At 36.1% G+C, this 16,307-nt stretch overlaps 1 protein-coding gene across 1 annotated transcript in view; it reads right to left on the minus strand.

The window, feature by feature from the left end:
* Positions 1-4,865: 4,865 nt before the first annotated feature.
* Positions 4,866-16,307, minus strand: part of SCYL2 (SCY1 like pseudokinase 2) — a 59,612-nt gene continuing 48,170 nt past the window's right edge. Inside the window, 7 exon segments of the mRNA XM_032646002.1 lie at positions 4,866-6,507; positions 7,923-8,042; positions 9,036-9,131; positions 9,276-9,316; positions 9,319-9,335; positions 10,682-10,782; positions 15,065-15,183. Of these exon segments, the coding sequence (XP_032501893.1) occupies positions 5,866-6,507; positions 7,923-8,042; positions 9,036-9,131; positions 9,276-9,316; positions 9,319-9,335; positions 10,682-10,782; positions 15,065-15,183 (1,136 nt within the window). The 3' untranslated portion in view covers positions 4,866-5,865.

Raw genomic sequence — 16,307 nt, forward strand, 5'->3', positions numbered from 1 at the left:
CCAAGTGCAGTAACAGAAATTGATGTGTGGCCAAAACAATGCAACCCAGGCACAAAGGTCTCCACAGTGGGTTTAATTTCATTCAGAATTTCTAAAGAAATGGATGGATTACTCAATTTTGGGCCTCCTCCATAAAACTTTCTCAAAAATGAGATTTTGAATGTTGGGCAATAGAGAGTTAAATGTTGTTCTCTGACAAGTATCTGGGTACAGATATCATTGCTGATTAGGGGCAGGTCTGTATGATCACTGGAGCTGGGGATAAAGATGCCATCCCCTTCTGACACTGGAGCAGTCTAAGGAGAATACCACTCAGTGAGAGGCCTTTCCATCTCTCCACAAAAGTGATCTTAAGAGCACCCACTGTTAGAGACAAGATTTTCTTAAAAACTATTTTGGATCTGTTCCAACTGAACAAACATGTAAAGCAACCCATCCCACCTCCATAGAGCATAAATGCTATAATTTTAGCTTGAAATTTCCAAAAAAATATGCCCCCCACCAAACCCCAACTTTATCTGGCTCCAAAGTCCATGCACTCTATGCTCCTAATGCGCCCGTGGACAAGCCCCATATTTGACTTTTGTTTGATCATTGCATTTAGTAAAACTGGCAGGGACTCGGAAGGGACCTGCATGAATGCTGATTCCTACATGCAAACTCTGGACATTAGAGTCTCATTCTCATATGAAAGCCAAACACTGGGTTTCCTAGCAACCCAGGCCACCACAGAAAGAACATATATCCAAAATACAGGAAAAAAAAAAGAAAGATGAAAATTGGAACTGCTCAAATAGGTATAGAGTAGCTAAATCATATTTCCACTCAAGGCACATTTCAAAAGAACTTTTAGAAAGGAAAGTTTTAATATAGGCTACATATATACAATTCCCTATAGCTTTTGTTAGCAGCACATATATCCATCCTATGGCCCATTTTTTTTTTTTTTGGACAACTTTTTATTTTTTACTGAGGTAAAACTGGTTTATAACATATCAGTTTCAGGTGTAAAACTTAATAATTCAATTATTGTATGCACTAAAAAATAATTACAATAATAAGCCTAGTTAATGTGTCACATTACAATTGACCACCTTCACCCATTTTGCCCAACTACCCCAATCCACTTCCCCTCTGATAACCACCAATCTGTTCTCTGTGAGTTTTGTTTTCTTTTTTCCTTTGTCTTTTAGGTTCCACATAAAAGTGAAATCATACTTGTATTTGTCTTTGTCTGACTTATTTCATATTGGCCCCATTTTTAAATGGCTTAATAGACTGAGGAGTCTTATCAGTGAAGGTAAGCTTAGGAGACAAAACCAGACATTTGAACAGGGAAATTTTAATGAATTGTCAACTAGTAGAAGTTACTAGTCCTTTTATGCCTTTAAAAGGCATAAAAAAGGACTCTAAGGAGTTCAGAAGTAGCAGTTGCAAAAAAAAAAAAAAAAAAAAAGGCAGCTACTACCTCTAGACTAGGAGAAAGTAAAAAGAAAATTAAGGAACTAAAGACTAGGAGAGGCTCTCTTCCCCACTCCAACCCCTCAAGCTGAGCGCCTTCTTCGGCGAAGGTGTGGTTTCCACAGGTACATTCAGCCACCAGTGGTGAAAAGATTTGTCAGAGGGCCAGAGTGGGAGACAGCTGCTTGAGGGAGTGGCCGAAAGCAGCCCACTGGAGCTGCTCCCAAGCGGGAGAGTGTGACTGAGGCACAGCTGGGGTCCTCTGCTGGGGCTGCCGGGCTCCTGCAGTGAATAAAAATGGAGAAGCAGAATCCAGAAGTGACTTCTTACTGCTATTGCTTTGCAGTGCCACTTCAGGACCCTCTACCGACGAAGCCTAACATTCTGCCAAGCTGGCAAGGGAGATGCGTTTACAGGATCCAGCTCGAGTATCACAAAGCAGGGCAGAGAAGGATGGATTTGTAGCTGGGAGACAGTAAACTGATAACTGCCAGAGTTCATTCTTTTGGCGTCTGACCTTCCATATATACCTACATATCTAACACAGGAGCTACTGGTCATACGTGGCTATCAAGTACTCAAAATGTGACTAGCCTGAATTGATATGTCCTAAGTGTAATATATACGCTGGATCTCAAGACTAAGTACAAAAAAGAACGTAAAATATATCATTAAATTTTGTATCAATTTTTTTTTTTTTTTGCAGTACGCGGGCCTCTCACTGTTGTGGCCTCTCCCGTTGCGGAGCAACAGGCTCCGGACGCGCAGGCTCAGCGGCCATGGCTCACGGGCGCGGCTACTCCGCGGCATGGGGGATCTTCCCGGACCGGGGCATGAACCCGTGTCCCCTGCATCGGCAGGCAGACTCTCAACCACTGCGCCACCAGGGAAGCCCCATTTTTACTTTTTAATGTGGTTACTAGGAAATTTTAAATTACGTATGTGCTCTGCACTCCAGGTAGTTAAGTCCTCTCTGAGTGGCTAGAGCAACCTGGCTGCTTTGGATAGAAGTTTCTAATATCTAACAAGCTCCATTTTGGTGAAATGGCTTTTTCCACTATGCCACCCCCTCCTCAAGGTTATATGCTTTAATTCTACTACATGTCTGGGTACTGCAAGCACTGCTAACCTGGCTCCCCCAACCACCTCATCCACAATTCAGAGAAGCAGCCCAGAGGCTGATTTTGACCACGAACATTTCCATTCTATCATCTCCCTCTTCCTCTTCAATGACAATTTTTCCAATGTAAATATATTTATGGTACCAAATAAGTACTGAACACATAACACTTACTATATTAAAACATTTTGACAAAACAACTCCAGAATTCATACAATAAAAGATATAATGGTAGAAAGCATGGGATTGCAGATCAGAAAAAAAAAAAAAATCTAGCTTCTAGTCCTGGCTCTAACTTTCTTGGGTTAGGGCATGTAAATCTCTGACCCTCTGTTTCTACATCTGCATGGTGTTGAATTATTTAAGTTTTACTCAAACTATGTCATGAAATCTTGTTAGGGATTGTAACCAGTTTTTTTTTTTAATTAGTAGGATATAATAAAAAAAACAGAGTACACTATATGTATCAAAGATTTTCTGAAACTTTTGTTTCAGGTATAAATTTCATATACTGGGTTTGTAATGTAAGATATATTTCTTACTGAGTGTCACAGTTATAGCTTGAAAGCCAGCAACATAAATAATCTCTTAAAATCCTATACAGTTCGAATTCTTACAGATTTGCTTTGTTCTAAAATTATTTCAAGACCAGTAAATAACAAAGCATGAAATCACAACTTAATGTGGAAAGTTTCGTCAAAGCCGAAATTTATTTGGTGCATACTCTGTGCTTGCTATCAGGTACTTTCACATATACCTTTTCCCTTAATATGTAAAAGCAACCATGTGAGGTATTTTACAGGTTAAAAAACAATAACAAAAACCTATTTCCTTAACTTATTCAGGTGAAAAGAGGGTTATAAGCGTTCCAAAATAAAAACAAAACAAACCCCAGCCAAGTACATAGTCTATTTCCATTTCTTTTTATGCATCCTCTAAATATATCACACACTTTAGCATTAGGAGAATAAAGAACCAATTCAAATAAAAGGTAATCTTTCTTGTAATTTTTGTCTACAGGTGCTTTTTAACCTACTAACTTTCTACTCTAAGCACAAAGGACTTAAAATGCCATCAATATCTACAATAATTTTAAGGTGATCTATCTAGTACTTTGAAAATTTGTTCACAGAGAAATACAAGCCTAAAAATAGCACTATTTTTTAGAGGCAGTTTCACAACAGAAAAAGGCGAGGGTAACAGTTTGAGTGATAGAAATGATTTAAACAAAATACCTTCAAGAAAGTAAGAAAAAACTGTAGAAAATCTTCTAAAAATGTAGCATCGTTACCTCAATGAATGAACAAATTTCAAGATGTGAAAATTACCTAAGAATCACATATTTTTTTCAAATAATCTATTTTTATATTTAGAAGTTCAAATTATATAAATTGTTCTATTAAGTTTTCCTTCTAATTAGGAGTTCAACACTGACAAAGTTATTTTACAAAATAAAAAGCAATTTCCTAATGAACTGTGACTACTGAATTGTTACGAAGAAAAATTCTTCAATGTTAAGCAGTTTTATTCCTTATGTAAACTTTTCTCAAGATAGATATTGTGTTACGAATGAGACAAATAATCAGGTGCAGGTATGAACGTATTTGCCAAAAACATCTGCTCTTCCTACTGCTTTTCATTTCTTGGAAAAGTTTCTTTAGCATTCCTATCAGTCCTTCTCCTAAAACCATGTAACAAAATACAGCTCATACAGAAACCAGATGTTAAGCTACTTTTTATTTTTTAACATACCCTCTTATTGAATGCTGCCAGCAATATTATCAACTTAAATTTTATAATCAAGTACTGTATGTTCAGTGTGTGTATACGTAGTTTTTCAATGAATAAATGTAGTGTCAGCACACTAAACTTCATATGACTTATTTTAAATGATTGCTGGTTTCAGATAATTAAAAACCACAAACTCTATGGCTGAGATTATAATACACTTATAGTTCTCTGAAAGATCAGTTTAAAGTTATAATGATGGAATATAACGAAATACAAATGACATCTATAGCATAAGATTCCATGGTTGACTAATCAGCAAATCAAAGAAAAATATCAGAGAAAGGTCTTGAAAAAGAAAGCATGCTTCCTGTTAGAAGAATTTATTCTTTCTTTCCTAAAAATGGCTAATTATGGACATAAAAATGTTCGAACAAAGGGTCCTGAAACTCCTAGAGAAGATTTAAACTTCAGATGCAGTAACTGACGAAGTCAGACGTTATCATAACGTGTCAAGCTGAAAATTAATCTGTTAGTAGCCAGAAGATACAAGTGCTCATTTTATAGAAGTAAAGTTTATTACATTTGAAACAATACAGCAGAAATCTCAAAAGTATACTCATTAAATATAGTTTAATTCTTACAAATCTCCTTTTGAAAATGCAATTCATATGTGCTGCAACCTCAGAAGTTTGAATTCAAAATGAAATATGGAGGCAGTAGTCAGGGAAAGCACATCAGAGGGCTTTGTCAAATATCTGTACAAATCAGTACATACCTCTTCTGTCTGTGATACAGTAGGAAAAAAAGTGATTCTAAACATATCCAAGTAAATGCAGAAAAAACATTACTATCTGAGGCAGACCATGCTAAAATATAATTTACAATGATTAGTTTGCATTTATGATAGTTAATAATGCCTTAGTTTGAACCAATGAAATCAAGGTTAAGTTAAATTCTGCAGTATTTGCTCAGTCTTTTGCACTAAACATTAGTTCATCTGAGAAGTAATAAGATTGGAAAAGCAAATGACCCGATCCTTTTCATTAGGCTTATCGTTTTCTCACTCAGTCACACTAAATGCAAACAAATCAATACAGCATCAAGATTTTTCACATAGTAAAAATGAAGACTAATGACTTGTGAAGGCAGACTGTGTACCATGTAGTATTTAACAGATGAAACTTGCAATTACCATCAACTCAATTTTTTAAATAACACCAAGATTTACAAGCCAAAATAAACATTTGATTTAAAAATTCTGCTATTCAAGATACTCAGGTGTCTTTTTTTCTCATTGAGATTGATATGGGTTGGGTCTTTTAAAAACCTGAAGAGGAGTTGGTAAGAGGAAAAAAATCCTCAAGGCTTTAAAAACCTCAACTGTTAAAGAGTCCATACAACTACTATGCTGGCATGACAACAGGTTTTTTTCTGTCAGACAAGACCATTCACTTTCCCACAGAAGTACTTCCTCCAAGCCAATTATATAGATGTAAATCAGCTTACCCATGATTAAAACTGAAGTGATCCTTCAAAAACAGGAGCATGACACCTCACCCAAAAAGATCTTTTAAGTCACTGCTAGCTGAACTGCTACTGGTCATAGTAGGTGGCGGCTGTGCAAAGTTCTGCGGGTTAAAGAAAGGATTAGTCTGCACACCGAAGGCAGACTGTCCTATCATGCGCGTCTGTGCTCCCATTACCGAACTGCCCACACCTGGAGACCCTTGAGGAGGCACAAACTGATTAAGCCACTGATTCGGTTTCTGTTGTGATAACTGGTTCATGCTAACTTTGGGTTTCTGAGGGCCAAAGAGATTATTAAGAGCAGACATATCTGTGGGTCTTTGCTGAGTCAGCTTCGTACCAGCAGGAGGAACACTCACAGCACTGAAGTTTGGCAAAGTGGAAGGTGTTCCCAATGTCATCTTGGCCACTCCAGGTGCGCTTGGACTGCTGAAGAAGTTCTGGTTTGTATTAACTGGCACGTTGAATCCTGAAGTCTGAAAGCCCATGTTGGCATTTAGGCCGTTTGTTAAATTTCTCTTTGTATTATCAATTGGTGTAGAAAACATCATACCAAGGCCCGTGGAAGGAACAGAAGTGAAGGTACTTGAAGAAATTTTAGGGGTACTAACAGAAAGACTGGTCAAAGATGACATATTATCCATCAATGTGTCTGTCAGGTCCTTAGTCTGAAAAATATGAGGAAATTACTTTATCTCCAAGAATTCCAAATTACTTAAAAATTAGTAAACATTTGATAAATTTTATTATAAAGGACAGTTAAAATTAAGCTCAATAGTCTACACTAAGACAGCAAACCACAGCTCACAGGCCAAATCCAGCCTGCCACATATTTTTGTAAGGCTTTTTAAGGATGAACATTTGTAATCAATCTGATGATAGGGAACACAACTCTGAACTCCAATTAAATGAAATGTTGTCTCCCTCGCTGCACCTCCACCAAAAAACAGAATTGCATTTTTCTCATTAGATCTGTATTACAGACAAGGATATTCTATTATTTTTGTATTTTGAATTTCATGAAAATTTTGTGGAAATTTATTTTCTCTAAGTACCTACAAAATACTTTATTTTTGCCTCTTGGCTCACAAAGATTTTTCCCAGAGGAAGAAATTTAATGATTAAGAGGCAACAACAACAACAAAAAAATAATTTAAAGAAAGCTTTTAAGATAAAGTAATTTCTGCAATCAGTAATAGTGTAAACTTTCTATCAGCAGAGACCTTAATCACTGCTCTAACACCAGCACCTAGAACACTGCCTGGACCATAGCAGGAAATAAATACTGGTCAGGACATATAGGTAAGTATTCCTAAATCAAGTCACAAACATGACTATAACAAAAAAGCTAAAAATTGAAAATTGCTTTTTGCTCAAAACTACATAAATGCATGAATATAATATTCCTGGTCATTTCAAAGTGAGCAGCATTGAATTAGTACCATAGACCTAATATTTTTTAACTCCCATTAATCTAGCTTCCTCTTTGTTGGTAACAAGCACTATTACAAAACATTATATATTAGGCAGGCTACTGAGGAGTTGCTGGAAAATTCTTGATGCCCATACTTCTTAGAAATTACACATTAAAGTATTTTCTGAAATACATTTTTATAAAACACTAGTAGGTAGACTAAGTTCTATACTACCTTACTCCTTAAGGGTAGTATGCCTTATATATGGAATTCTAAAAAGTGGTACTGATGAACCTAGTGGCAGGGCAGGAATAAAGATGCAGACGTAGAGAACAGACTTGCGGGGAGTGGGGGAGCTGGGATGAAGTGAGAGAGTAGCACTGATGTATACACACTACCAAATGTAAAATGGATGGTTACTGGGAAGCTGCTGCATAGCACAGGGAGATCAACTCGGTGCTTTGTGACAACCTAGAGGGATGGGATAGGGAGGGTGGGAGGGAGGCTCAAGAGGTAGGGGATATGGGGATATATGTATACATACAGCTGATTCACTTTGTTGTACAGCAGAAACTAACACAACATTGTAAAGCATTTATACTCCAATAAAGATGTGAAAAAAAAAAAGTGTAGTATGCTTGAATTATGCAAAAGAAATGAACTCTGACCTGCTTGACTGGAGCAACAGGTGTGTGCACCTGGGGTTTAAGAGGTTGCTGGCTTTTCAACTTCTGTGCCTGCTCCTGTTCTTTTGCCAATTTTTGTTTTTCTTCAAGTGTAAGTGATGCCTGAAAACAAAACAAAACCAAAAAAATTAACTGACAACTTTCATAATTCCATTCGTAAAACAGAAGATTTCTTTTTGGTATGTCTGACGATACCAAGTAGTTTACAAACTACTCCTGTATTGGTGATTGCCACAGCATAAGTTATATTTTGAATTACGGTAAAATTTAACTTTAGGTAGAAACTCACAGGATCCCTGCTAAACTATTTCCAGTATGAAAATAATAATAAAATTATTATTTTAAAACCATTCATTAGAATCATCTTTTTCCAGACAATGAGAATATGACTAGGTGATATCATTTTATAAAATTGGGAGATTCTAGCTCACTCTAAAAATATTTTAGAAACTCATCAAAAAGCTAAGTAAAAAGGAAACAACTTTTTTTTTTAATGTGAACAATTTCTTTCACTGCTAATGTCTGCATCAGATTCAACATCTGTCTTTTTCTTATATCAACTTTGCCAACCTATAAGCTCGCAGTATGTCCTCTTAACAAATTTTGTAAACCACAATGTCTAGTAGTTCCTTGGCTCTACACATACAGGTACTCATATCTGTTGAATAAACAGAAGAAAACTGCCCTCAGCAGAAATTCAAAACTGACATATTTTTTATATCAGATGCTAACCAACATTTCAATTGGAAAGTATCATTTTAAAGTTTGTTATTCAAATCAGAATCAGAGAGAGACACTGTAGAATTTATCAAGGGATGTGACCGGCAAAGTACAGTAGAAAGGACAAAGAAGTCAGGCAACCTAGAAATGTTACCAACATGGGAGACTGAATAATAAAGGAAGTTAAAAATCTTAAGCATGTTTATTCTCAGCATGAGTCAGGTCATGCATGACCCACTGATAACTTTTAAATTTCATAAAGATAATTAAAGAATGTTTCTTATTAAGCTAAATAGTATTTCCCAACAAAAATATGTGGTTTTAGAAGTTATATAATATAAATACGAGTACTAAAAGAACAGTAAAGACACTTACTCTTTTATGTTTATTCTGTAACCCATCCTCTTTATTTTCTGATTCACCACCAGTCAGAAGGTCTGCTCCAATGTTGTTAAAGACTTTGTCAATATGCTGAAATACAAAAAGTGAACCAGCTGAATGACGTGCAAGATTGTGATTTTACTGCTTAAAGATCAGAGGCCCCCGAAATGGAGCACACTATCAAGCATTTTTTTTCAAAAATTAGAATAATCTAAATATCTTCTTACCTGAGACCCCAACATTTGTAACTTTTGTCTCCTCAGACGCATTCATTGATTTCCTATATCCAAAGATCTGTGAGAGGAGTTGGAGTTATGACAAAGCAATAAAAAGAAATGTATGTTTTAAAAATACTTGTACTAAAAATAGTTCATCCACATGGAATTTACTACAATCTAAAAAACTGCAACTTCATTCTTTAAGGAGAGTCATAATCTTTTTCGTTATTTACTACTATTAATGTCTGCTTGTCCCCAAAATGTACATTTGTACATTGTCTTTTTTTAAAGCTCAGCATTTGAGATTTACTGGAGAACTTAGTGTCATAAAACCAGGCAAGCATGGTTCTTACCATAGGAGAGTTTACAGCTCACTGAGAGACAAGATATGAGATGGGAACTTAATGTGATTAAGTTCAGAATCTGTGATTCTAACAATAAATGCTATAATCACTGAATAAGTGATGTGGACAAGATCTATGCCTTGAAAAACAAGTAAGATATAGATAGGAAGGAGAAAAAGAGAATACATAGAAAATTTCTCTCTGTTGTAATTTTTAAAGATTATTTTCCAGGGTTCCTAAGTTAATATAGTCAATCCATTAAACATGATAAATATATACATCACAGAATACTTAGTGCATACAAAGGGCTATTTCACATCATTCTACACAGTGTATATTTATTTCCATAAAGCTTTCATCTTACACAGGAGCAGAATCTAAAAAGTTTCTTTTGGGGGACTTGGCTCATGATTGATACCACTTTTACTGATTTTCAGATGTCTTTGACTCAGGATTAAACTTTAACAGGCATCCTAAAATCATGTTTTGCCTCTGGAGCAAAGAATATAGTGGAGATGTGATCATAAAAACTGGCATTTTCCACTGAATAATTTTTACCCTTCCCCTCTTCCTTTGAATACTAGTATTTTGCAAATAATTTAGAAAATCCTCCCTAAAAACAAACAAAAAAAGAGGTACACACTGTGGTACTACATATGGAATGAATTCTCTATAACTGTTTCTGGGGTTAGAGAAAAAAGAAGGAGAAATCAAAATACCAGGATTTCACAGATTTGAAAAATATTTTTAAGTGGTGCTCTTGGCAATCAGCACCCTGAGTTTACAATGCCAGTAGCTAATGTGACAAGAGATTTTCTTAGAAACAGAATTTTCTTTATGTAGAGAAAACGCTAGGGTTACATCCTATTATGCTTCTGTACTCAGAAATGACAGCAGATTTTCAACAACATTCTATTTAAACTCACTTCAACTTAATATGTTGGAAAATTTTTATATGCTTTACATATAGTCAAATTGAAATCCTTCAATTTTTCTAGTCCGTATTCTAGAAAATCAACCATGACATAACTTTAATGTCACTCCTGGACTATGTGCAATTCATATGCAACCTACTTACTTCTGCTGTTCTTGCATTATATGAAGTTGCTCCAGTTTAGTCTTATGTTCAGACTCCAATCTATTAAGCATCTCTTTTATGACGGAAATGAAGGAATTGAACTGGTGTAATAAGAAATTGATATGGTTATAATGTTTCAAGTTAGCCACAAAAGTAATCTAATAAAATAATTCAACAAGTCATTCATAATATTCTCTATTTTTATCAGAATATGACCCACTCATAGCAATGATGACATAAGAATAGTATATTTTAGCTCAATATATCATAGCAAGCTTTTACAGTATCTCTGTATGGTGGTGATATAGTTGATGAGACTTTTAAGTTCCAGAAAACATGTTCTCAATAAGTTTTATATCCTAACAGCTATTATTCAGCAGTCTTATATAAATTCAACTCCAGCAGTTATTACATATTGATTTTTCTAGACTAATCCAAAAATGACCATCTAAATTTGTGCATATCTGAAAACAATCTGCTTAATAATGCATAAAAAATTACTCTTTATTCAAATCATTATAAAAATGACGTTTGGCTAAAATAAGCCTGTTTTCTAAAAAGTTAGTAGAAATATTAAATATACATAATCTAACTTCCAAATAATTAAAATTCATAAAGTATATCTAATTTAAACATAGTTTTAAAGCTTTGGTTAAACTTTAAATAATAATTTTAAAATTTATTATTTGTTTGTTTGTTTGTTTTGGCTGCATTGGGTCTTCGTTGCTGCACGTGGGCTTTCTCTAGTTGCGGTGAGCAGGGGCTACTCTTCATTGCGGTGTGCAGTCTTCTCATTGTGGTGGCTTCTCTTGTTGCGGAGCACAGGCTCTAGGTGCGCAGCCTTTGGTAGTTGTGGCTCGCGGGCTCTAGAGTGCAGGCTCAGTAGTTGTGGCTCACAGGCTTAGCTGCTCCCCGGCATGTGGGATCTTCCCGGGCCAGGGCTCAAACTTGTGTCTCCTGCATTGGCAGGTGGATTCTTAACCACTGCACCACCAGGGAAGCCCCTAGTTAAATAATTCTTATAGTACTTTAGGATCATCATAAACAATTTATTTTAATAATACCACATATTGCAGGAAGACTCTAGAAACTGCTTTCTTCCCCTCCCCAAATCTTGCAACTACGTCTTTGGGCTGGGTGCTTATACACTATTTTATTAATCCTCACAACTCTTCAAAGTAAATTTATTAATATTTCTATTTTATAAATGAGGGAACTCAGGCTCAGCAAGAGAGAAAGCAACTTACTCAGAAATACTAAATAACTTATATGGCAGAATTAGAATTCATACTAAGTCTGTCTCCAAAGCTTGTACTCTTTTCTACTACGTTATGCTGCCTCTCAACCATGCTCTATCATCCATTTATCCTCTGTCTGACCATAAGAGTAACAAAAGGCATGTTTCCTTAGCTGTTTACCATGACTGACTCTTTGCTGATTAGATTTTTAAACTTTTTAACAAAATATAACATACACAGAAAAGTACACATATAAAGGCACATCTCAAAAAATTCACAAACTGAATTTAACCAGTAGCCAGAAAAAGAACAGAACATTGGCAGCACGCCAGAAGCTTCCCCGTGCCCCCTTCTAGTCATTTCCTACCCTCCCTCGCCATATGACAAAACACTATTCTGACTTCTAGCAGTGTAGTTTTAACCGTCTTTGCGTTTCATACAAATGGAATCATTCAGTAGATCCTCTTCTGTGTCTGGCTTCATTTGCTCAACATAATGTTTGTGAGATTCATCTATATTGTTGCAGCATTAACATAGTAGGCCTGCACGGCTATCCTCGGAAAAGCCTGCTTGCAAGGTTGGCCCTTGGCTGGTGTCCAGGAACTCAGATTTTGGGAGGTTCCCACCATTAACTGATAATAGTGGCTCACTGTGCCTAACTGGAATTTGAGTAGCAGGCAGGAGGTGCCACTTGATCAGCCCCCAATAAAAATTCCAGGCACCGAGTCTCCAATGAGCTTCTCTGGCTCGCAATATTTCAGACACACTGTCACAAGTCATTACCCAGGAAATTAAGCACATTCTGTGTGACTCCACCAAAAGATGACTCTGGAAGCTTGAGCCTGGTTTCCCCCAGACTTTGCCCCATAAACCTTCTCCCTTCACTGATTTTGCTTTATATTCTTTCACCATAATAAATCATAGCTGTGAGTACAACAATTGGCTGAGGCCTGAGTCCTGCTGGTGAATCACTGAATCTGGGGGTGGTCATAGGAACCGTCCCCCAACACAAGCTGTGATTGTGTTTGGATTGCTGCATGGTATTTTCTCTTTTTTAATCAAATGTTAAAAATGTATTTTCCTAAGTTACTTTATCTTTTTCACATAATGTATAATATACTTAGATTATTTTAAATCAGAACTGACAGAAGAGGGCAGTCTTGAATTAGGAACCCTGTCTATGAAATGAACAGGAAAGAAGACCACATCCATGCTAACTATTGTAAAATACAAGATGATATGAATCTAAATATTTCTGCTGATGAAAATAGGCCCCCCCAAAAATCAACCATAAAGCTGAAGAAAACTAACACACTTCAAATGTAATCATATATTCTAAAATAAGCATTTGAGAATATTTTAAAACACCCTAAATCATAAATATGAGAACTAAGAACAGAAATGACCAAAAGTTGAAGACTATCTTAGTCATGTTATCATTCTATTTTTCCCCAATATCCATCCTCCCTTTTTGCCAATCCTAATTTCAACCCTGCCATCCAAGATATGAAGAAATTATCAAGACAGAAACTGAAATATAAGGACACAAACCTTCAGGGGTTTACCCTACCACTTCAAATGAAATTTTGGACCTGATTAATTTTACAAATTTCTCTATTTTGAAAACTCCATTCACTCAGCACTCCCCCCTATGCCAAAAGCTCTCTTGCTTAACTCTCAGCTTTCTGCTTCCTTCATTGCTCTAATTCACTTTTAGTCCTTAATTCCAAACCTTGCCAGCCTATCCATTTCTGACACTCTCAGTTAAACAGTAACCCTTCCCCATCTTTTCCATTATACATCAATAAACATTAGTTTTATGGTGAACAAAATGCCTTGTCATTACTCTATACCTCAAATTTTCTCTCAATTCAATAAAAATTTTTGTTTCTGGCACTGTACTAAGTACTGGGAATGTAATGAATAAGCTATAACAACCAGCCTTCTGGGAAAGTCAGACACACAAGTATATAGCTGTGACAACTACAGTGATAGAAGTATGCAGAGGTAATTCTATAATAACCTTTGAGTACATAGTCCCTTTGCTCAAACATTTACCACATCTTGAAAGTTCAAATACCTAAACGAGATGAGCATTTAAAGTCTGCCTATTCTAGGGCTTTCACTATCGTGGCCCAGGTTCAATCCCTGGTGGGGGAACTGAGATCCTGCAAGCTGCACGGCATGGCCAAAATAAAATAAAATAAAATAAAATGAAAGTCTACCTATTCTAGTCGCAATTTATCTTAATATCATCACTCCCTGATTATATTATAAGTTATCTCTCAAACCGTATTATTCATTCCCTGTGGCAGATAGACTCTAAAATGGTCCCAATTATCTCCTCATTCTGCTACTCTTTCTGTAATCCCCTACCTTCAAACATGGGCAGGACCTGTGACTTGCATGTAACCAACAGAATATGGCAAAGGTAATGGGATGATATTTCCTTGATTACATTATAAGAGACTATAACTTCCATCTTTCTAGCAGACTCTTTCTGGCTTTGATGAAACCAGATGATGCCGTGTTGGAGGCCCATGAAACAAGGAATTCACAGTGGCAACCAGACAACAGAAAGCAACAAAGTGGGGCCTTCAGTTCAAGAGTCTGAAAGGAATTTAATCCTGCCAATGACCATTGAGTGAGCTTAGAAACAGATCCTCCCCCAGCTGAGCATTCAGATGAGACCTCAGTCTTTGACTGCAGCATTGTGAGAAACTGAGTAGAGCATACATGCCCTGACTTGGCTGACCCACAGAAACTGTGAGATAATAAATCTATGTTGTTTTAAACCTGCAAGTTGTGGTGATTTGTGAGGTAGCAATAAATAATGAATACACAGCCCAGACATATTTTTTTTTCCCTTTGTTCATGTCAATTTCACAGCCCCAAATTTGAAGCAGTCCCCAGTCCTACACATCTTTCAAAATTCTGCTCATTTACTATCTCCCAATTAGGCCTCCAATCAATAATCCATCCTTCCAACTCACATGCTCCTTACTTTGAACCCACAAACTTTCTTCATTCATCTCTTTGGCACATTTTTCCTTGTTTTACCAATTTATATGTAATATATTTATAAATTCAATGCCAAGAAAACAGTAAGCTGAATAAATTGAATAAAGCACAAAACTACTCCTACCTGATTGAGATTAAGATTGTTTTCAATACTCAGGGGAATCAGATGAGGCAATACTTTTCCAGCCAACTGCTCTTTGGTGATTCCCAACTTCTTATGAGTAAAAGTACATTTGTAAATACCTGACAGAAAAGAGTAAGACAAATGTTATAAGTCAGTACCACAAATCAACAGAAATCAGAAAAACAGCGTATCTATATGAAATCTCTTGATAATCAGTATAGTTACAAATTTTTCCTTATCAATGCTCAGAAGAAGGATGCTCTTATATATGGATCAGGGTGGTTTCAGCCTTACTGTCAGTTTAGATTTAACATACCATGACACATTTATCCCCTATTCTTTTGGTTTTAAGAACACATTTAATGACAGTATAAAATTAAAAGTCTATCAGACTAGATACAGTTCTTACAGTGCAGCAGTAAGGCTACAGAATGTCTCTCTATTCTGAACAAATCTAAATATATATTTCAGACATCTCATTCAAACTTGAGACATCTATTTAAAGTGTCTAAGTATAGGTCCTATACCTTTATTCACTTCTTTAACCAATCAGACTCAACATCTCTGAACTTTAATAATTTAAGTCAACCCCACACAAGTCCTTCCCTCTTGTCTTACCTATTTACTCAACTTTCAGGACCCTGCTTGATACACCTATTGCACAAAGCCTTCATTTGGTAAACTGAGCACGTTTGCTCCCCATTCTCTGAATGCTTTTGTGTTATAAGTGTTTTGTATGGAATCCAAAGCTTTAGAACACACCATCTCCTGTTATTCTGCTGTTAATGCACACTTTACTTACATACTCAAAGAATAACTTTGAGTGTCCATTAAATGCTTATTTGCAGGGCACTATGCTCATTACTTTCCCTTCAGTTGGTCTCACTGATTCTCACAAAACTCCTATAATGATATTATTTTTATCCTCATTTGATAGATGAAGAAACTTTTCAAAGTCACTCCAGGAACTGTCATAGCCAGGACTGGGGTTAGGGCTCTTTCCACTACGTCAAACTTCTTCTCAAGAAGACTAATTTCTTTGAGCTCAAAAGTTTCATACCATATCACAAAAGTTCTATGTCTACAGAGGTCCACAACAGATTACTTACTGACCATTTCTACAAATATTTACTGAGGGCTTTCTATAAATCAGGCACTACAGTAGGTATTAAAGATACATGGCTGAATAACATAGTTTTTCTTCAAAACTAACAAAGAACTTCAAGTTCAGTAACTTGTTAAT

This window comes from Phocoena sinus, chromosome 10, assembly GCF_008692025.1.
Source record: "Phocoena sinus isolate mPhoSin1 chromosome 10, mPhoSin1.pri, whole genome shotgun sequence".
Taxonomy (NCBI): domain Eukaryota; kingdom Metazoa; phylum Chordata; class Mammalia; order Artiodactyla; family Phocoenidae; genus Phocoena; species Phocoena sinus.